Raw genomic sequence first — 23,362 nt, forward strand, 5'->3', positions numbered from 1 at the left:
TGAAACTTTTAAGTGTTGCTGAATTAGTTTTTAAGTTCGTAAATTATTTTTTGAATCATAATTATGTTGGAGTTTTATTCACTTTTTTCTTTGTTTGTTTCTTCTAAATTAGTGAGTTCGTAATTAAGCTTTCTACTTTGATCCTCTTACTGTAACTTGCTCTCTTCGCTATTTATTTGAAAGTAGTTTCAACTTTCTTTAGTTGATGAGGCTTCTTGACTGGATGAAATGGAGGAAAAGATACAAATATTGACTTTATTCATCTCCATAATTTTGTTTTTCTAAAGTCCTCTTGTACTAATGTATATGACTCGTGCACTGTTAATAAGATTTATAGAAAGTTTCATTAATGCAGATAAGATAAGGCTGATACGGCCAAATTTCCTATGCTGTGACTCGCGGACAAATGCTCTTGTAGCTAGAACAAGATCAGCTTACTAATTTGCCACATGAAAGTGTCACTAACTCAACAATCAGACAAGTTTCTCTTTTGAAAGAGCTTAAACTTGAAAACTTCATCATATAAATAATTGTAGATGTTTTTCAGTTTACCTACGAAAAGTTCTTTTCACAGTTTACAGGTTAAATTCTGTGATCAAGAACAGTGTAGGCAGTCTTGGTTGAATTTTATCAAGAATATTGTATTCATAAATATTGTCAGTAAATATATTTATGGTTCATTTTATTCTTAATGACTGATTTGATGAGCTATCAAAAGTTTTTTGCTCATTCACGAAAAAATTAAAAAGAAGAATTAAAAAAAATTAAAAGCAAAGCATTCTTTGTGAAAAACAAATTTTTGGCATGGAACTATTGATTTTGAAGATTCAGAGCTCATAATTTCTAATTTTCTATCATGATTAAACAACTAAATTAGAAGGAAGGAAAAAATATCTCAAAATATGTTTATACATCAAGAAAAAATAGTTGAATAAAGGTGAAATACTGAAGAGTATCATGAATATCAGCTCAAGAGCAGCATTGGCTAGATGCAAGTAGAAGAGAGGCTGCTGAAGCAACTCTTGCGCAAATTCATGCATGTTTAGTTCTACGTGGAAAATTTTGCAATTGCCAATATGAACGAAGCAAAGATGCTGAGTGAGAATGAGATGAAGAAGAAGAGTGGGTATCTCTCTCTGCTGATTCGTTGAGGATAATTTTTTTTTAAAATTTTAAAAATGGTAATTTCATTATTATGGATTAAATCTTTGTGTTTGATGATCAACTTAAATGAAATTTTTATAAAATGAAAAATTGTACACGTGTCATCTATAGAAAATGCAACTATACTTAGCATGCCTCTTGTGACATCTATGGTTACATTCTAAAGTCAGATGCAAGTGCACTTGCACGAGTATACAGGCACATAGACCTCCAGATCAAGGTATATGGTGAAGAGAAAAGAAGCAAATTTTGAATGATTCTGATATAAAGAGGAGGTGGCAAGACATAATTACTAATGGAAGTAAACGTATTAGTGAAGAGGTGGAATTAGTTTAATAAGAGAAGTTCCTATAATTTGTATTGGTCCTTGAACAGCTCGTAGATACAGTGTCCACAAATGTGTTCGTGAAAGCTTTAACAAACTTGCTTACTGAGAAAACAACATGCTCGATAAATTATAAAAAAAAATATCACAAGCCCTCATCTTGTGTAAGTAGCCTTTTAAAACTCAAAACCAATTAAGACACCATCCACCTTGTCAAGCATCATATTTTTTATTTTTTTCATAAACACCAAGTAAAATATATTCAACTCAGTATGACACAAACTAATAGGCTTTTGGTTTAGTGGAAGAATCTTTACACTCACAATATGTGATAATAAGAGTCCGAACCTCCATAAAAGCATTATAAAGATTAGTTAATTGAGTAGAAAGCGTGAGTTCATAATTAATATAATTGAGGGAGATAGTGAGTTCATAATTGAGTGGAGATAGATTTGATGACAATAAATTTGATATATTCGATTCATTTCAACTAGGGAAAAATTTGATGACAATAAAGTTAATATATTCAATTCATTTCAACCGGAGGAAAAACTAATTTTGATCTACACTAAAAAAATCTATAAAGTTTAAGGTTTAAAAAACAAGAATTTTGTGGTGAGGCATTATTATTTTGTTGGGCCATCATTTTTGGTCAATGTTCAAATTCAATAATCAAATCCCTTGACTAATCCCTAATATATTTTTCATTTTCAATATTATAATCTCATATATTCAAACCATAACTTTTTTGTCAATGTCTAGTATTCTAATTACTGTATTTTTTATGAAACAAAAGTATTTTTGCTCCATTGAAGTGTCAAATAATAAGCAAGTATCATTTTTTTAAATATTCATTAATATCAAAATAAATCATATCCAATTATGATGTGAGCGGGAATTAAACTCTAAAGATTAGGGGTACAGTTAGTGATTTTTTAAAATATCAAATTGATGTTTTGAAACTGTGTTTTTTTTTAACGTTTAAAATGTGTTTGATTGTATTTGTTACAGAAGTTTTCTAAAATAGAAATAGTTAGAACATGTTTGGTGCATTTTTTAAATGAGTTATAAACTAAAAGTTCTAATTTGCCATAATAGCTAAATGTAATTTTTACTTTTTCTGTTTTCAAAAAATAAATAAATAAATATTTTTTTAATGTCGCCAAACATTCTCTAGAAAATTTTAATAATAAAAAGATTTACCTATTAAATCAACTATCACTTGCAAAATACAAGCGCAATAAACAAACTAAAAAAAAAATCATTTATTTAAGTTGCACATAATGAATTGTTTGACTTACTATTTATGTTGGGTCATACTCGTTATGAGTTGTTTTAGCTAATTATTAATGTTATTTATGCAAAAAAAAAAACAAGATTTTCAAATTTGTCATGTGTCAATAGTTTGTAATCAGACAATAAACTTGTAAGCTATATTTGTTTTAAATTGTTGTTGAGTTTATTATATAGATGGAAGATTTTTCATTCCACTCAATTGATAATCTCAGAGACTTCTGATTTTTAAAATGTAGTAGTTTTCTTTGGTGGGGGTGGGGGGCGTTACGCATCTTCATTCAATTTTAACGTTAGCTAAGTGCCGCCATTTATAACTTTGACAATATTGCTTAAATGCAACAATCGATTGAGAAATCTAGCTACTACAATCTTAAGATCAAAGGTGTCATTTACAAATGCACCCAACGCATTTTTTGATTGATTAATTATTTATAATGAAGTGTCAAAATTACTTTCAAATAGTTTAAAGTAATTTATTATCCGTTTTGTATTGTGTTTGATTGAAACTTGAGGATAGTCCAAAATATTTTAAAGAGATAATGATATTGTGCCATCCAAAAAAATATATTTTTTTGTAATTTAAGAAATCGTAGAGAACGATTCAAATAATTAGTTAATTATCTTGTTTAAACAATCTATAAGAAAAAAAAAACTATTTTTTGAATTAATTTTCCTCTCAATTGCCACTAGATTTTTCTATTCTTTTCCACAAGTGACCTACCTGGCCTGGACTTGGGTCGAACCTAAATGATGTGGGCCAAGCAATACCTTGCTTAGGATGTGGTCAGGTCGGTCCCGGCAATCACTTGATAAGCCCGGAGTTCAGCCTGAAACTTGAATTTAGGGGTGTCAAAAATACCGTCCAACCCGAACTTGGACTGGACCCAAGCTAGGTACGAGGCTAGACTAATTCCAGGCATCACTTGATAAGCATGTGGTCTGGCCCAAAACTCGAATTTTGTGTGTGTGTAATAATTATATTTATTTAACCCATCTACTACATATATCTAAAATCTTAAATATTTAAAGTTCATATTTTAATATCCAATTTCATTAAAATGAATTTAAAAATTATAAAATAAATTAAAGAATATACATATATAATATTATAAAATAAAAAATCTGGGCATAATAACTCCGATTAAAAAAATTCAGTCCGCTGCTGGCCTTTTTAAGCCCAGCATAGGTGTCTATAAAATATTTCCGAGCGGAGTCGGGGCATTACCATACCCGAAACCAAGTTTTGCCATCCTTACCTAATTGACTAATTTTCAAACAACTTTGTTTAACTGTCTATTTGAGTTCAACTCTTAGAGAAATAAAAGGTTAAAAAGTAAATTTAGATTTTACTCACTTCCTTATCTTAAAAAATAAAATAAAATGAAAGAATTATACCAAGTATATTCACAATAAATTTCAATTAGGGCTTAGGGTCAGTTGAAAGGAAGCCAACGTATCGATGTCAATTCAAGAATCGGTTCGTACTGAGATGGAAATTATCAAGCATTTAGTACGGTTCAAGTACTCAAAAAAAGAGAAAGATTAAAGAATATATACCTATGAACCAAATCGGTTTGGTTGGTGAATCAGGATTCAGGATTGGCTCATAAAATTTAAAATGTAAATGTATGTTAAGATTTAAACTTTTTACACTTTTTTTTTTAAATCACATCTCATACATTATTATGTGAATTGTTAAAAATAAAACTAATTTATACTTAACTGAGCAGTTTTTAAAATATTATTGTGTTAATGTACTTTTTCTTTAGAATAAAATTCACATATCCTTCACTATTTATCAATTAAACTTGCATCCACTAATAACAATAATTAACATATTAGAAACATGCATATATTATTATCTAAACCACTCGTTGATTTATCCACATATGCGTGATTCACCACATTCACACCCATGATATTATTCTGCACTCCATATCATAATTTAAATAAATCTAAATCCACATACCTTTGTGCACCATTTTAAAAAGTTATTTTGCAGTGAATGGATTCGCTGTCATGGGGTTATATAATGCTTAAATGAAAAACACTATTTTATTATTTTTGATAAAAATTTTCCGTGTTCAAACTTGCCCCATTTGAACAAAATTCACATATCTGTCGTTGTTTACCAGCTAGACCAATTAACATCTATCAATATTAGGAATTAACATATTAAAAATATGCATACACTACTATCTAAACTATTCATTGATTTCTACAAATAGGTGATTCATCACTCCCCATTATTGTTTCACCTTGAATATTAGTAACCACATAAGTTATGTATCATTTTCAGAGAGGATATTTCATTAAGGAAAGGAGCCATTTCAGAGCATCACTAAAAGGTTTTTTAATGTCTGTATGGTATAATTTATCTAATGATCGTAAGTGTTTATTTAATCTCATAAGCTCTTATTAAAATTTTTATTATTGTTTTTTTTTTTCAGTAAAGCATTTGCCTCTATTTGTAAAAACTCAAATTTTAGACTTTTAAAAGTTAAAGTTTTTAAGTGTTAAAATGTCTAGAATATTTTTTACTTATTTGACAATCTTATTTCATTTTTTCATATCATAACTTTAAAAAATTGATTTATTAAAGTAATTTTATAATTTTAAATAAAAGTTCTCATTGACAACCAAATAATTAATTTTTTTTGAGTAAAAATTCTACTTATAAAAACTCTATACCTCAATTTAAATAAGCTATACTAAACGGAGCCTAAAATAAGATTCATTACTTGTTTGAAGAGCCATGTATCAAAAAAAAAAAAAAAAAGAGTAGAAGACTCTTTAAATAAGATTACTCTTTTATCTTTTTAATCACTATCTCATTTGAAGAGTTTTATTTGAAAGTCTTTTAAAGCTTTTATTTTACTATTATATTATTTTGAGTAATGATAGACATATCAAATTTTTTTAATCCTAAATTCAACCCCAAATAATAGTTTGTTAATTGATTAGTTGGTAATTATTTACAAGATTTAAATGAATTAATTGTATTATCTTTATTAACCAATTGATGAATACTACATTATTTGAGATATTTTTTGGAATAAACAATTTGGAATGTGTAGCACTACTTTATTATTTTTTCATTATTTTTGAAGAGAGAAGTGTTGTGATTGCTATTATTTTAGTAGAGACAAAAGTTAGATTAAATAATATATATGCAAACTTTTTTTTTTTGAAGACCTTCTGAGTTTTGAGAGATGATTTTTTTTTTTGGCTTTTCTATGAGTCACATAAGTGATTAAATAAGTATTTGAAAAGTTAAATTAGAAGAATTTTTTGATGATGTTGAACTCTCCATCATGGGTACGAACTTGAAAAAATAATTTCTTAAATTATTTTTATGAAAAAATTATTGTGCTTAAACTTGAAAATTGTCCCCTTTGAATAAAGTTCATATCTACCCCAATTTAAACTAATTAATACCCAGCAAAAGCATGTCTTAGACATAATAAAAATAAGAAAAATTCTATAATGCCGTGATTAAAATTATAGCATCAATGTCATGATAAATATAAAGTTTGTAAATTACACATAATATTAATAAATGAATGACAAAATAAGTAAATTAATATAAGAGTGGTAAATTAGTATTTTAAAATTGTAAATAAGACAAATATTTGCAAAAATAACATACAACTAGTAAATCAATATTAATATTTAATTTAAAATAATTAATTTATTTAAGTAAAGAAAAAAATTACTCAACAATTGAAAACAAAAAGTTTGTATTGAAAATATATAAAACAAATAAATTGGTTTAACCATAAATTCCATATCCATGCTAGGACATTTAAAAACTTTTATTTCTCATTTTGTATTATAGTATTTGTTTACTATATAAATTAATTAAGTAAAATTAATTTTCTTAACGTGGATCAACCTCAAACAAAATAAAAAGACATTCTTTTATTTCTAGACGTATATGAAATATCAAAAAAGTGGATCCAATTTTTAGTTTTGTACATATTTTATGTAGTTTCAAACTTTACTTTTTATTTGTATTAAAAGATCATTTGGGGTTGCTATCGAGGAGATTTATAAGGATGCAAAAACACTTGTCGTACAAACAATTTTGAAAAATATATAAAAACAAATTTAAAATTTGATTTTGAGGATAAGTTTATACTTAATTAAATTTCACATGTTTCATCAGATGTGTTACATAAACATAAAATTATTGAACTTAGAAATAAAAATAGTAAATATATAAGGTAATCAATATTATAGTGTTTTTTTTTACATTTGTAAGTTTTTAATTTTTTTTAGTAACTCTTATAATATTTACTTGTTTTATATTTCATTTACAAGTCTTCTATTTTATTTACATAATTTATGTGTTATTTTACATTTAATGTTGATTTAGAAGTTTTATAATACATTTTTAACTTTATATTTTGTTTATCAATAATACATTATTTTGTCACTCCTATGTTAATTTACTTGTTTTACCTTCATTTACATGTCTTATATTTTATTTACTTAATTTATGTTTTATTTTATACTTAATGTTGATTTACAAGTTTTATGATCCATCTATAGGTTTATGTTTTATTTACCAATAATACATCATTTTACAACTCTTGTGTTAATTTACCTATTTTAAATTCTATTTATAGGTCTTACGTTTTATTTTATACTTAATATTGATTTATAAGTTTTAGGTTATATTGATAAGTTTTTGTTTTTATTTACCAATGATATATCGATTTACCACTCATTTATAATTTTACTTATTTTACCTTTCATTTACAAGTCTTATATCTATTTACATTGTTTATGTTTTATTTTATACTTAAAGTTTATTTACAAGTTTTACCTTTCATTTACAAGTTTTGTGTTCTATTTACATCATTTATGTTTTATTTTTATACTTAATGTTGATCTATAAGTTTTATGTTATATCTATAAATTTTTGTTTTATTTATTGATGATACATCAATTTACCACTCTTATGTTGATTTACTTGTTTTACCTTTTATTTACAAGTCTTATGTTTCATTTCCACAATTTATGTTTTATTTTACACTAAATATTAATTTACAAGTTTTTTTGTTACATCTATAGGTTTTTGCCTTGTTCACTGGTAATACAATAATTTACCACTCCTATATTAATTTACTTATTTTATCTTCCATTTATAAGTCTTATGTTCTATTTTACACTTGATGTTGATTTACGTATATTATGTTAATTTTACATACCTTACGTTTCATTTACACAATTTATGTTTAATTGCGATATTTTAATCACGAAATTATAGAATAACCCTAAAAATAAACATACATAATTACTTAAACCGCCCATTAATTTTTATAAATCTGTGATTCATTCGCCCACAGTGTCATTCTGCATTCAATGTCATAATCAAAACAAATCTAACCAAAATTTTTTCTTTAAATCAACACCACATTCATTTATAAAACCCTTTCCTGATTCACAATCCTCTCAATTTCTCTTCTTCTCCTGTGTTACTCATGCTTTCACAACCTTAGGCAAGCTTTTAATCTCCTTTCAATAGCTCCCTAATTCTTCATGGTCAACATTTCAAACCCATTTTAGCGGGTAAGGTAAAAGTAAAATCCATCATTTTTACCCTTCTAGTCCAGTCACTAATCCAGTCCACCGCGTTCTCATTCATCTAAACTTTTACTGTGCACATCACGCGCTCTCTTACAGCGAGTGGCTTACGGCAACTCTCTGTACCAAACCAAACCGCAGATCTTATCTTCATCGGTTTTAACCTTTTAAACCCCCAACCTAGTTTAAAACACGTCACGTGGGCCCCACAAATCAAATCCAACGGCGAAGATCTCGTAGATTTCATCATCTTAGGGTTTTGCACTTTAAAACACTAGCTATAAGAGCCGGACAGCCTCCCAGGCTTTCCTTTCAGTGCAGTTCAGCTGCCCTCTCTTATTTACATTTCCAAAAAAGTGAAAAAAAAAAAAACCGACCACCAACTAGTTTACCTATCTCTCACGCGCCGCCATCGTCGCCGGCGCCAACAATTCGATTATCCTTCTTTCCGCTTCCCTCTCCTCCCCTTTCTCTATCTATCTGAGAGGCAAAAACCAAAAAAAAAAAAAAAGCTTTGAGTTGTTTTTTAATTCCGTCTTTTGTTTATTATTACTATCAATTTTAGGGTTTCTTTGGGTCCCGAAGAATAACAAGAGGAGAGGGAAGAAAAATCCCCATAAAAAGGAAAAAAAGAAAAAAGGAAAAAATTTCGAGGGAAAAAAAAGGGATTTTTTCTTTCTGTATTTGAGATGGCTCAGGTTCAAGCTCAGGGGCAGAACGTGAACGGAGGTGGGGCCAATGCGAATCAATTCGGGACGACGTCGCTTTACGTCGGGGATCTGGAGGCGAACGTGACGGATTCGCAGCTGTACGATCTGTTTAATCAAATGGGTCAAGTGGTTTCGGTTCGGGTTTGTAGGGACTTGTCGACCCGACGATCTCTCGGTTACGGCTACGTTAACTTCAGTAACGCACAGGAAGGTTAGATTTTTTGCCTTATCAAAATAATTGTAGATATTGCAAGGGTTTATTGCTTTCTGTTTTTTTTACTAATTAATTATTTTATTGTGAAATTGATTATTTAAAATATAATACTAAATGTACAAACATGGAGTAAATGATGATGATGATGATGATGTGAGAGATGTGGTAGTGTATACACTAGACGTCAGTAAGTGATTTGCATGACATATAAGCTGAGTCATAGCCTCAGTTTTTGGTGGTTGTTGAGCTTTACTTATTGAACACATAATTTTCTTCTATTGAGAATCACCAAATTGGTAAAAATTGTCTTTTTTAGTGGTTTGCTAGGTTGGTAGGTATCTTTTGCATAGTTTAGTTACTGATGCAAGCATGGCAGAAGATGCAATCAAATGGAAAAGATGGCTGTCGGTTTATTCTTGTTTTTTCACTCAATTTATATGCAAGAAATGGCAAATTTTAAAGTTTGTTCTTAGTATTCTGCCCGTTTTAGACATACTATCATCACAATATTGATATAAATTTAAGATTGTACTTGTATATGAGTTCGTCTGCTTGAGTACATGTAGTTCTGTGTAGCCAATAGCCTGAGTTTTTAAGCATTGTACCGGTCTGAGTTTCCTATCATTGTTTTAGGCCATAAATGTATTTGGCTAGCAAAGGGACTTTTCCTTTTGTTCCAGAAGTTTGGAGTCTGAAAATGCAAGCAAAAACCTAGATGTGTTGCGTCAATTCCTCTAAGCGAGAGAAAGGGTTCATCATTAATGCGATTAACTTTTACATTTGCGTGATGGCAGCTCTCCAATGTTTCTTCATAAAATATCTTTGACCTCAATCTGTTTTATTTATTTATTGAATTGAAGCTTTGTCCGTATGGTATGGCTGCAGATTAAAAGAACCGTAGTCATGACAAGAATATGTAGATAGAGCATGATGATGGAATGTCATATAATATGATTTTAAAACATGACAAAGTCTAGCTTGGTTCTCAACTTCTAATTATTCATGAAAGCAGTTCCTGGATTGAATTGAGTCTGTCAGTCATGTAAATCATTTCTCAATCTAAAGAATTAATATCTGTGCATGCACCTTATCGTTTGTTTTCTGGAATTTTGACAGCTGCAAGGGCATTGGAGATGCTGAACTTCACACCTCTGAATGGAAAGCCCATTAGGGTTATGTATTCTCATCGTGACCCAAGTCTTCGCAAAAGTGGCGCAGGGAATATTTTCATTAAGGTATTCATATGTCAGTACAATCTGGTTTCTGAATCTTTTCGATCCCTGCCTTCAGAAAGATAAGGAACGGAGAAATTATACCCTTTATTTCTCATTTATACTTGGTTGGTTTTGGTGAAAAATATGTGTTGAACATAATGCAATCTGGTGAAAATTGTTTTGTATTTAAAATCCCTCATTTTTCTTTCAGAAGGGTAAGAAAAAATTTGATAGATAACCATTGGAACTATTAAGGGGGAGCATCTTAATCTTATTTATGTGAGAGTAGTGCTATGTTATTGTTAGTTCTACAGCCATGGTGTTAAGATGTGAACTCTGAATCAGCTGTATCTTATGGGGAACCTTTGCCATTGTTTTCAAAAGAGGTTTTTACAGTATATCTGCATCAATTATTTTGAAATTAACTTATAAGCTCGGATAATGAAGATGCCACCAAATTGGTGGCAAATCATTTTTGTTGGTGTTAGTATGCAGTCTCCTTTTCACTTTTTGTTGTAGTAATTTACTGATTGTTCTTGTGTTTTGAACTTACAGAACCTAGATAAGGCCATTGATCACAAAGCTTTGCACGATACCTTTTCTGCTTTTGGGAACATTCTCTCTTGCAAGGTTGCTACAGACCTCAATGGTCAGTCAAAGGGCTATGGATTTGTACAATTTGACAATGAGGAGTCTGCCCAAAAAGCTATTGAGAAGTTGAACGGTATGTTATTGAATGACAAGCAAGTTTATGTTGGACATTTCCTCCGCAAGCAGGAGAGAGATACTGAGATCAACAAGAGCAAATTCACCAATGTTTATGTGAAGAACCTCTCAGAGTCAACAACTGAAGAAGATCTGCAGAAAAGTTTTGGTGAATATGGCACAATCACAAGTGCTGTTGTGATGAGGGATGGGGATGGCAAATCAAAATGCTTTGGATTTGTCAACTTTGAGAATTCGGATGATGCTGCTAGAGCAGTTGAGGCTCTTAATGGAAAGAAATTTGACGATAAGGAGTGGTATGTTGGGAAAGCCCAAAAGAAATCTGAAAGAGAACTTGAATTGAAACATCAATTTGAGCAGAATATGAAGGAAGCAGCTGACAAATTTCAGGGAGCAAACTTATATATTAAAAATTTAGATGATAGCATAGATGATGAAAAACTTAAGCAGCTGTTCTCTCCATTTGGTAGCATCACATCATGCAAGGTATGTAGCATCTTTATGATGTGATGAAGTGCTTGCATAATTTAACTCTTTCTCTTTGATGGCTGAAGCTTTATCTTGAATTTGAAATAGGTAATGCGAGACCCAAGTGGAATTAGTAGAGGATCCGGGTTTGTTGCGTTCTCAACTCCTGAAGAGGCATCTAGAGCTGTAAGTTGTTTTTGTTTCTACGCATAAGTGAGGACCTTAACATAATCTGATCAAATTTTCTCAATTTTGACAGCTTCTGGAGATGAATGGCAAGATGGTTGTCTCCAAACCGCTTTATGTTGCTCTTGCCCAACGCAAGGAAGATAGAAGAGCTAGGTTGCAGGTATGTCTACTCCAATGTCGATAAGTACTTTCAATGTTGTTGGTGATTCTATCACTATTCTTGTATAGGTCAGATGATGGAAACATAGCATATTTGATTTTGTCCCCACTTTTCCTTTCATGGTGTTTATGACAGATTGAGTTTTGCTTTTCATTGTATATATTTTCTTTTTTCTTTTCTTTCAATAATGATCCTTTTGGTGCCCATGCTTGTTCTCATTTTATCTTAGTCATATAATTACATGTATGCATTTTTGTATTGTTATCTGCTGTTTATACAGGCTCAATTTGCACAAATGAGGCCAGTTGCAATGGCTTCTACAGTCGCTCCTCGAATGCCGATGTACCCTCCTGGTGGTCCAGGTATTGGGCAACAAATATTCTATGGTCAAGGCCCGCCTGCTATGATTCCTCCTCAGGTAACCTTTTTTGACCTCTGGATATTCTCTTTATCAACATTTTAGTTGTGGAAGCTTTATTTGCTGGATTTCTTTCTTTTTCTTTTCTTTTTTAAGGTATTTTCACTGCAGGTTAATTTAGGTCTTCATTCTTATCATTTGGATTTTTAAGTGACTTATCACATTTAAAGTGCTGTTCCTTATGATGCGTTTATATTTCTGTTAGCCTGGATTTGGTTATCAGCAGCAGCTTGTTCCTGGTATGAGGCCAGGTGGGGGTCCCATGCAAAATTTCTTTGTGCCGATAGCTCAGCCAGGGCAGCAGGGTCAGCGTCCTAGTGGCAGACGGGCAGCAGGCATGCAGCAGAACCAGCAGCATGTTCCAATGATGCAGCCACAGGTTGGTGATATTGTATCACTTGTTCCTCCATTTTAATTTCTTATATGTGTGCCATCTCTACTACCTTGGTATGATGGTTTTGTTTGAATAACAGATGCTTCCAAGGGGGCGTGTCTACCGCTACCCGTCAGGCCGTGGCATGCCAGATGTTTCCATGCCTGGTGTCGGAGGGATGCTACCTATTCCATATGGTGACATGGCTGCTATGCCGCTGCGTGATGCCCCTATTTCACAGCCAGTTCCCATTGGGGCTTTGGCTTCTGCCCTTGCAAATGCTTCTCCTGAGCAGCAGAGGACGGTAGGGCTTAACTTTCTCTTAATGATTTTACTCCCTTTTCTTTTTCAACCCAAAAAAAAAAAAAAAAAAACTTGTACCTCATGCCTTCAAAGTTTCTGTAAGCATGCTTGCCAAAATCTCTAGATCAAAGATTCCAACCTTTTCTGCAACCAGGGGGCCCTTTTTGCCATTGTCTATTTCTAAAAGTTCCAAATGGGAAAAATGTTAGGATTTGCTTTCTTTCTGAGTAATCCTCTCTGGCACTTTGTAATAGTCCGGGGAAGTCTGATATTTATGACTTCTTTAGAGCAGCCTAGATAATATTTTAATTCATTTTTACCAACTAAAATAACTGAGGTTTGTTTGGCATTCCAATTTTGTAGATGCTGGGAGAGAATCTCTACCCACTTGTAGAACAGCTGGAGCCTGATGCTGCAGCTAAGGTTACGGGAATGCTTTTGGAGATGGATCAGACTGAGGTTTTGCACTTGCTCGAGTCACCAGAAGCTCTGAAAGCGAAAGTGGCTGAGGCAATGGAGGTTCTGAGGAATGTTGCTCAGCAACAGCAGGCTGGTAATCCGGCTGATCAACTAGCCTCATTATCATTGAATGATAACTTGGTTTCTTAAGTTGCGAGCTGCAGTATTTCAAAAATGCTAGTTTTGAATTTATTCTAGATGTGGCTTGGTTACGGTTATAAGACTTGGAAGTGGATGATTCTATAGGCTAGGTTACTGTTTTGGTTTTGGTTTTTATTTTTATTTTTATTTTTTTGGGTTTAACTGTTGAGAGTTTCAGGATTTATTTGAGGATTTGTGACATTGAAGATTTACGATTGTTGTGTGCGCGTGCGATATTTTATTTGCTGTGTTTTGGTTATTAGGGTCCAGCTATGTTGCAACAGTGGTACGGTATCATTGTTGCTTTCAGTCATTAGATCTTGTTAATACAACTGTACAACTATAGATTTAATGGCTGGTTGCAACTGTGGTACCATACCACTGTTGCAACATAGTATTGCCCTGGTTATTATCTCAATATGAGATGTGGCAGTTGCAGCCATATCAATTGGGACCTAACCCAAGTGCTGGGATCATTGGCAGTAGTCTAGATAAAGACCAATAAGCTGCCAGTAATCTGGTCTCACTTGGACATGATCATGGTTTCAAGATCCTTTGGTAACTGAAACTTGAAACGAGAAGCCAGATGTTGAGTCACACGATAGAAATGGCTGTTGGGTCCAACTAAATCGGGTGGATTCTGATATTTTAACATTATTATCTCACTTGTGTTTTAGCTCATTAACATAATCATTGGTTTTTTTTTAAGGGAAATTTTCAACCTACCCCCAAATAAATTGATATTTTGTCCCGCATTACCAATAAATTTGACTTATTGCACTGTACATTTAAAACAATTGACATTTTGCAGCAGTCTCCAACTCCATTATTTTTTCAGTTAAGTTTAACTGTGGAGGGGTAAAATTGAAAGTTTATTCCTGGAATTTTCTTTATTGCAATTGAAATAAAAATCTTTAAAAAATTAAAGAAAAAATAATAGTGGTAACAATGTGCATATAACAAGAAATTTTTTTTATTGCAATTAAAATAAAAATCTTTAAAACATTAAAGGAAAATAATAGTGGTGACAAATGTACATGTAACAAGAATTTTTTTTATTAAAATTAAAAAAAAATTTTAAAATTAAAAGAAAAATAATAGTGATGATAATGTACATGTAATAAGAAATTTTTTTTATTGTAATTAAAATAAAAATTTTTAAAAAAATTAAAGGAAAAATAATAGTGGTGACAATGAACATGTAAGAAGAAATTTATTTTATTGCAATTGAAAAAAAAACCTTAAAAAATTAAATGAGCTAAAAATTTTGTTTTTTAACATAGAGGAGTATTTTTGTCATTCAATCAAAAGTTAGACGGAGCCGTTAGAAATAATTGAAAAATTAACGGAATTGGGGGCACAGTGTAAAATGTCAATTTTTTTGGGTACACGGTGCAACAAGTTAAATTTGTTAGGAACGCGGTGTAAAATGTCCATTTATTTAGAGGTAGGTTGAAATTTTTTTTTTTAATTAAAAAAAATAAAGCGCAAGACATCAAATTAACTACTTTATAAGTTGCCTTTCGGTTTTTAATTTGAGTCTGACATATGACGGGCCTTCCCTCGGCTGGTTTTGGCTTGTACCTCGTTTTTGTTGTATCGGTGGGAGCAGATGAAGCTGACCCTATTAGGAAAAGGGTAAAGGGGTGGGGTGGCTTCAACCCAGGAGCTCCAACATTGAAGTAGGCAGCCTCAGCTCAGTTAGAAGTTCCGCTCGAGTGATTTTTTAAAATAAAACCTATATGCAGATAATTAAACAAGCATTATAATTGGTGAGAGTATATTGGAAGTGTAAAATAAATAATAACTGAATTAAAGGAAAGGGTAAGCCGTAAGAATAATAATATTTTAGTTCTTCGTCTGAATTTACGGGTGCCAAATAATTGTACAAAATTGAGTGATCATTTTGTGACTAATGGAAGTTGAGCCACATATGTAGGGATAAGGACGAGACGCCAACACTTGATCTGATTGTTCTTAGCCGCCTGATTTAGCAAAACAGTTCTGGTAGTTTTGGTTCTAATTTAGCTAATGTAAGCTAGTGGGCTGATGAATCTAGTAAGATGAGGTCACGCATGCAAGCGGTGGAAAGCCACCAGTATCATCATAACGAAAGATGTTTGTCGGAGAATTTTGTGATGTTAGAACATTTTTCTTTGAAAAGTAAATGATGTACATTTATTTCTCTTTGAAAGCATATGATGTTAAACATTGATTACTTATTTCATTTTCTGTGTCTTGTGTTTTTTGTTCTTTGGTATTGTGATTTTGTACACTTTTTGAGCTTTCTATTCAAAATTTTGATTTTGGTATTTTGACGCAATAAAAGCAGAGACTTATTTTCTTTTTATATATATAGTCAACACAACTACTAACTGTTTGGTAAGAAATATTTAGAAGCTCGAGAGAACACGGAAACAATCTTTATAAAGGTCGCAAGAAATCTTTATGGTAGGCAAAAATAAGCAGACATTGAATATTGAACATTTCACAACAATTGTTTTATATGCTAATTTCTAAGTTAATAGTTTTCTAATTGATTGATGTATTATATGCACAAGATGGACCATATCTAGAGAGCTATTGAGGGTAAACAAAGCTATCAACATAATTTTAAAACTAAGTTATCCTCCAATATTCATCTCATAATGCCATGACCCCAAAAGGACGCACAGACTTAATACCCTATTACAAGCTGGCTGCCACCATTTGCTTCAGTGAGCCCGCCTCAGCCTCAATCCTACGTCAGCTTCTCGGTCGGATTGTATTAAACTAGTGCCGTGCGAACCTGAATTTTGCATTTCAGAGGAAGTCCCTTCATCGTTTTGCTTCTCTAGTAGATCTTCCCCAAAATTATGGAGTCTGCGGCCGATAAGATATCGGTCATCGCGTATGGAGTTGTGAAGGTTAGTGAACCAGACATGGAATCTTTTTGCGCAAAACCACAATACGCTGAAGCAGAGACATCCCAACCATGCAAACCGATAGACTGCTGAATTTACAACTAGTGGGTAACCAAGCACGGGGAATACACCTCGGGCTAGGACATAAGGTACGCATAAAGCTGTTAGTAGCTTCATTATGATCGGGAACACAATTTCACGGAGAACCCACAGACCTTGCAGCCTTGAGAAACCATCTTCTCTCACCCTTTCGAATTTTATTCGCCAGCTTTCATCTACAAGCGGCATCATATGATCCAACATAACCTGTTAAAATAACATTGGGAAGAATCCACAATCCCTTGTTTAGAAGACATATTAAAATGTATCACAAAAGTGTGATGGAAACAAAAAGCAATAAAAGACTCACCAGCCTAGTCCAGATCTTCAGAAAGATGAGACCCAAAGCCCAATCCTGGTAAAGGAGAAAAACTGGGCTCTCATCCACGGGCACTCGCATTGGTACAATTACCAAGAGTTCAAACAGAAGCCCAATTAACACCGGAATGACAAAAATCTGGAACATAACAGCGGCAAACGGATTGAAGAGTTACAACTCCAATCATTAAAAAAAAAAAAATCAATTAATAAAATCTTTTAAAAGAATAATGACCAGAATAACCCTTACCCATATTGACAATAATGCAGAGCTCTTCACGACAATACCACACCACTTCCATATTTGCTTAAACAGAATCGCTGCCCTCTTTGTTCTAACATGTTCAATGGAATATCTGGCTCCAGCCACAGCAGTCCAAATAACATAGCTTCCAATGATGAAAGCATATAGATCTAATGGAAAGACAAGAAAATATGTTAGCATTTTCATCAAAAAGCATGAAGCATGGGAACTATAAGTAACCCAATCGACAATGTTACCATTGCATTTGACGCCATGAGTAATTGGAAGCAGGGGAATGGCATTGAAGAGTGCACGCCCAAGTGAAATTGGTACAACTATTAAGGCGGAATTAATAACAAGCAGAGTCATCCAGGCAATCACCAACAAGAGCACGATGCGAAGAACAAAGCCGTACCTGCTATAATACAATAAACAATAGAGGGTAAGCAGAAGTGTCAGAAACCAATCAATACAGTTATGACAAGAATATTGAAAATACAAAGAATAAAAAAAGAAGTCTGGGACTAGATTATGGCAGATCAAGGCGACAGGCATGGTCCTACAATGACAAGTGAAACTTTTCAATTATCAAAATAAGAACACAACTAATTTTAGGAAATTATTTTCACTTATAAATGCCTTTCAAGGGTGCACTCGACAAAACTCCAATGCCAGGAAGAAATTCAGTCGAATGTTGCTCACTGTAACATATACCCACTCGTAATGTGAAAAAACAAAGTTCCTGAAACTTACTCTGAGTCAGATTGCTCATCACCATCATACTCTTCTGAAACATTAGAGTTTCCCGATACAAGAGCGCCTCTATTTATATCATCAACAGCTGGCATTCCAATCAGGGCTCGATCAGGTCCTAATGGTATTACCTGTAGTCCATCACGTCTAATCTCAATATTTCTATCACGCCTTATGTCAATATTTCCATTCTCCTGGCCACCATTGTCCTCAGGTCTGGGCAACAAAAAGTCCGTTAGACCAAGTGCCCAGCCAACAGCTGTAAACCAATAGCGAAGAAGAGACTTGATTGTTGTGCGCAACTTAAAATGCTCAATGGCAAACGGAATGCAGATTTGAAAGAGAAGCATGTCAGCTGGTATTTCAGTAAACGGGTCGGATACACTGCATAAACAGTTATGCATTCAGCATATAAAAGATGATATATCAACAAGGAAAGAAACTGCAGCAAAAGATGCCACTGTAAAGTGTCTGCTTACGATATGTCAAGAGGAAAAATAGAAGTAGCCAAGCGCATAGCAAGTTTGACTGGCAAAAATACCAGCATCACAATCAAACTCCCATAAACTGCAACAGACAGCAGAACTCTGCGAGCATGCTTGTGTACAGGATCATCAATTAGATCACGGAATGGATTATAGTTTGGATCAGCAGGATCCCGTAGGAAGTACAGAACTCCATTACGCAGAACCTGTCAATGCAAGTGAAGAAAGGTCGTAAGAATAACACACTCAGACAACAAATCCAGAACTAAAAATGAGATGGCAAGGAGTAGTACCCCTCGAAGAAGGCTGACGAATATGCTTATCTGTAACATGTAAACAATTCCTACAACCCAATGAACCAATGAACTTGCCAAAGGAGAGACTGAGAAGAACTGAACTCTTTCAGACATTGACTTCCCAAACATCCTTATGGTGCAAACATCCAACCACCAACCACACATCAAAGGGAAAACCCCAAGTTCAATGACCAAAAGGAAAGCTACCTTAATCATGGTCATTAAATGTCTCATTGCAGCCAAGAACTGCCTAAAGAGAGATGGAATTGTCTCCGCTATAGAAGCAATACCATAAAACCTCCCCATAGTCAAAGGCTCGCCCTTGGTATACCGAATCAAAGCAACAATGCCAAGGTAGAAGAAGACTAGAGAGAATATAAACATGTATCCAATAGCAAGAGTTGTAACATCAGAAAGCCGTGATGTTCCCACCGTTGCCTCTTTCAACAGATCTGCTGAAAGTGAGGCACTTGTACTATTTGCTGCTTCAGTTATTTCACTGGCATTTCCTTTTAACACATCTGCAACTTGGCCAAGAAGACCACCTTCTTGCCCTTCGGATGTTAAATTTGTCACAGCACTTAGTGCATTCTTCAATGTGATATTTGCTAAGGAAAGGGCCGTCTCCGTAAGTGGCATGACTGATGACAGCACTGGACCACTAGCAGAGGATAAAAGCCATGATACATGGTATAGAATAATCCGACCTAATGAGAAGGGCAGAAAGATCACAACGCCAAGGAATATCATATTGCTTGCGAGAACCTACAAAGGAGTAAAATCACTCATCATATAATGAAAATTTTCCTACCAGGTAGTCAAAAGAGGCTAAATACATATTTTATTTCTCTTGATACGAAAAGTACTAAATAGTTCTGAAAGCAATAATCCATCTTAAATGGAATATCCAAGCAAAAGTAATTAATACCTTTCTGAAAACAAAATTATGAGGTAATGAACCAAAGTCAAAATAGACAGAAATTAAATTAGATAATGGGGATTTGTTCTATCTAATTGATACTGCTGTGACTTTATTATAAAGGTTTTCTTCTTTTAATTAATTACCATCCACCACACCCCTCCCCACCCGCAAATTAAATGTTTCCCCTTGGGACTTGAACGCCTGACCTCTTGCTTCCACTGCAAAAGGCCAACCAACTGGACTATCCTTCAGCAATATCTTTATCCTAATGCTTGCTCCCAATGGAGTTCAAAACTCTAATTCCACAATCAAATTTAGTTTTACTTTTGAAATAGAGCAAATGATGCTAAAACCTTTGTAAATGTCAGTTAAGTCCAATTTTTCCAGTTTCAACTGCTTTTTTTTTTTTTTTTGGCGTTAAGTTCAGAAGCCTGTCAAGCAGATATTGGTTGGTCTAAAGAAGTCAACTTCCAAATATAACACCAAGAGCTGATGGCAAGGGGTGATAACGGTAAAATCTTAAAAAAGAAACCTAATTGACATTTAGGTCAGGTATAAGAGGTCTGAGAGCCATTTACACATTGAAAAAGGAGCTAGTAAAATAATGCAGCTTTCATCATGCCTAACACCTACTAAAAATATATCAAACAGTAAACCTACCAGCGGCAATTCATTCTAATAGGAGAACAAACGTGATATGCTTTCAATAATATGCATTCCCAGACATTTGAAAGAACCCAAGAAAAGACAGAAAGAAAAGGAGAAAGAGTTTACGGTAAAAACCATCAAGACAAATCAATTGCGCAACAGAATAAAAGAAGACAGAATTACTGATCTATAATGATAACAAGAAAATGATAAAGAACAAATGGCAGACTTACAGTAAAAGCATTTTCAACCAAATGAAAAACAGGGCCCTGCATGCCAACAAGCTCATCAAAGGGTACATCCTCTGCACCATCAGCATCATCCAACCCATCAAACATCTGTTCAACATGAGCCTCGAGACGAGCTGCCTGCATCTCCCATCGTGCAGCAACATTTTCTGCATTCCTTCTTATCATTTGACCAGCTCCAGCAATACCTGGTGCTCCACCCGCATCTTCAGCATTTCCTTCACCAGCAAAATTCCTATTAGCTTGTCCAGGGGGTCGCCTGGCAGCACGAGCAACATTTCTGTCCCCTTCATCCTCTCTCTCAGCATCCTGTCCCCCAATCTCTCGTAAATGCCTGAAGTAATCCCTTAAAGAAGTCGCTCCAAGAAAAATAAACACAATGCTCGCAGAAAGTAAGAAACCATGCAAACAATCAGTGAGAATAACTGTAGTGGAGATATGACTCAAAAATAATCTCTGAGCTTCTCCGAAACTCCTCACAAAAGCCAACCGCCATATCCAGAATGTGATAAATGGTATGATGAGGAGCCAAACAGAAAGGACAAAACTGAGCCGTAGAAAGAATTGCAGGACATGGTAAGCTTTCATCGCCATCCCAACTATAAACTCCTGAAACGGAAGTCTTGCTGGAGCATTCTCAGCATAAACAGGGGAGAAGGAAAATGCATGTTTACAAACCTACAAAAGCACCAAGTAAACTCAGTTACAGGATTAATATCTTCACCTAGAAAATAGAACTCGTCATAAACAGAATCAAAAGATGAGTTAAAAGCAACAGCAGACAACTTCCAGCACTTGGAAACTGCAAACCAAATAAATGATATTAATGGTTGCACAGTGACAGGAAACATGACTTAAAAATAAAAATAAAAACTTCTCTATTCATTCTGGTTGTTGTCTTTGGCTTTTTGCATACATTTACAGACCTATTACAGGCTCCCTACTGACACATTTAACGTGCTAAATTTCTTGAAATACACACATACATCATACACACTTTTGCAATGTAATTTATCAAAGTCATGCAATATACTGGTCTGTATGATGCTATTCACCCCTAAATCATGATCTTAAAATCTCAATAATCAGCTGATATGAGACCCAAAGGGAAAGCCCGTCTAATCATCAAAATCACATTGCCAGAACCAATGGTAGGAACACAATTAAAATGTTATGCAGTAATAGTAAATTAAACATAAAGAATTTGCTGCTGCACATTTCTAAACTATACTTTCTCCAGCAGTTATCTTCATTCTCTCATTATGGTACTCAGTCCCCTTTCATTATATCATATCAATTAAGCATTAATCTCAAAACTCGAATAAATAAAATAACAGCCAACACCAACCCACTAAAAATCCTAACTGCAACTAATTGAAATAAACCTTTTTTCCCCCCTCTTCTTCCATAAATTACATATCCAAAGAGGAATAATAAAATCCACTCGCCAAGAAAATCATACAATTCAAATATCATTAATCCCTTCAAAAGTTACATATGTTTCTCCTAATTTTCTATCCCCAACAAATGAATTTTTTTTTAAAGAAAAATGACACATTAATAAATTTTAAATTAAAAAAAAAGAAATAGAAAAAGAACCTCGCATTGACGAGCGTTACTGTGATTGAGCCACTGAAGGAGGCAATCCTGATGAACAAACTTGATACTTCCGCTACAGGCACACGGATACCGCAACGGATTCTCGGGATCTCCAGGATTCCGACAGATCCGACACACCTCCTCTTCCTCCTCCTCCTCCTCCTCTTCGATATCGAAGCCGGTCGAACTAGTCTTCTCTCTATCATCCTCCGCCCCCATCGACGCCGATTCTTCCTCTCCTCTCTTCATCGACGGCGTCGACAAAGATGGCTCGGGAGAGTTGGCCGGCAAGGAGGAGGAGAAGGAGGAGGAGGCCATGGCGCCACCCCGCGGTGACGTGGAAACGTCCATAGGAAAGAGAGCTGACTTTTGTCTCTCTGTATTCGAGGCAATATTGAATCAATGGTGGTGGACTGATGGTGATGCCGAATGGGATCTTAATTAAAACGGGGGTTGCTAGGAAGAAGGAAATTGTTGGGTACAGAATTTGAGTCCAGAATTGCCCCGGGTTCCAATTTTTATTACGGTTTTGTCGGTTACAATGTATGCGGCTGACTGGACATGACGTGGAGGTAAGGAATTGGTTCTTCAGTTTTTTAATTTTTTACTAAAATTTTATGTTTTTAAGAATAAAGGTTAAAAAAAATTTTGAAATATTTTTATTTTAAAATATTTTTTGCTTATTTAATAAATTTATTTTTTAATAATATAATTTAAAAAATTATCTTTTAAAATAATTTTATAATTTTTAATAAAAATTTTCATTAAAAATCAAACAAATAAAATTTTTTAATTAAAGTTTTATCAAAAAATTTTATTTAAATAACCTCTATTTAAAAAATTATATCAATTGAACCTAGCAGTTTGCACTTGTTGAAAAAAAAAAGCTCTTTGCAAAACAAAAAAATATATATATATACATATATATATATATATATATATATATATATATATATATATATATATATATATATATATATATATATTTGCTTTAATTGTAGGTCTTTTTTTTTCCTTCATCCTCAGGATTGCTTTATTGTAGTTAAAATGAAGTCATATCCTTTGGTCAAAGAGAATACAATTCAAGCTTAGTTA

General features: G+C 33.3%; 2 protein-coding genes across 3 annotated transcripts; one reads left to right on the top strand and one right to left on the bottom strand.

The window, feature by feature from the left end:
- Positions 1 to 8,678: 8,678 nt before the first annotated feature.
- LOC102616823 (polyadenylate-binding protein 2-like) lies at positions 8,679 to 13,964 on the top strand. The gene is made up of 9 exons (XM_006486972.4): positions 8,679 to 9,298; positions 10,418 to 10,536; positions 11,071 to 11,727; positions 11,818 to 11,895; positions 11,969 to 12,058; positions 12,339 to 12,476; positions 12,682 to 12,855; positions 12,950 to 13,153; positions 13,516 to 13,964. Exons 1-9 carry the CDS (start codon positions 9,067 to 9,069, stop codon positions 13,759 to 13,761), a joined length of 1,938 nt encoding a protein of 645 aa, XP_006487035.1. The 5' UTR covers positions 8,679 to 9,066; the 3' UTR covers positions 13,762 to 13,964.
- A 2,195-nt stretch (positions 13,965 to 16,159) lies between these two features.
- LOC102617124 (probable E3 ubiquitin ligase SUD1) lies at positions 16,160 to 22,750 on the bottom strand. 2 transcript variants are annotated; one of them, XM_006486974.4, is made up of 9 exons: positions 22,268 to 22,750; positions 20,654 to 21,346; positions 18,848 to 19,615; positions 18,549 to 18,760; positions 18,070 to 18,453; positions 17,574 to 17,731; positions 17,323 to 17,486; positions 17,065 to 17,211; positions 16,160 to 16,961 (listed from the first exon to the last, which is right to left on the bottom strand). In XM_006486974.4, exons 1-9 carry the CDS (start codon positions 22,616 to 22,618, stop codon positions 16,467 to 16,469), a joined length of 3,372 nt encoding a protein of 1,123 aa, XP_006487037.2. In that variant the 5' UTR covers positions 22,619 to 22,750; the 3' UTR covers positions 16,160 to 16,466. The 2 variants fall into 2 exon arrangements, with proteins under 2 accessions (XP_006487037.2, XP_006487036.2); XM_006486973.4 differs by having other exon boundaries at positions 17,574 to 17,734; positions 22,268 to 22,749.
- Positions 22,751 to 23,362: the final 612 nt, after the last annotated feature.

This window comes from Citrus sinensis, chromosome 8, assembly GCF_022201045.2.
Source record: "Citrus sinensis cultivar Valencia sweet orange chromosome 8, DVS_A1.0, whole genome shotgun sequence".
In the NCBI taxonomy this organism is placed as follows: Eukaryota; Viridiplantae; Streptophyta; class Magnoliopsida; order Sapindales; family Rutaceae; genus Citrus; species Citrus sinensis.

Coding starts and splice junctions, on each gene's coding strand:
- LOC102616823 (XM_006486972.4), top strand. CDS start 9,067: ATGGCTCAGGTTCAAGCTCAGGGGCAGAACGTGAACGGAGGTGGGGCC. Junction 9,299..10,417: donor CTTCAGTAACGCACAGGAAG/GTTAGATTTTTT, acceptor GAATTTTGACAG/CTGCAAGGGCATTGGAGATG. Junction 10,537..11,070: donor CAGGGAATATTTTCATTAAG/GTATTCATATGT, acceptor TTGAACTTACAG/AACCTAGATAAGGCCATTGA.
- LOC102617124 (XM_006486973.4), bottom strand. CDS start 22,618: ATGGACGTTTCCACGTCACCGCGGGGTGGCGCCATGGCCTCCTCCTCC. Junction 18,454..18,548: donor ATTTTTCCTCTTGACATATC/GTAAGCAGACAC, acceptor CTGTTTATGCAG/TGTATCCGACCCGTTTACTG. Junction 17,487..17,573: donor TCATGGCGTCAAATGCAATG/GTAACATTGTCG, acceptor TCTTTCCATTAG/ATCTATATGCTTTCATCATT.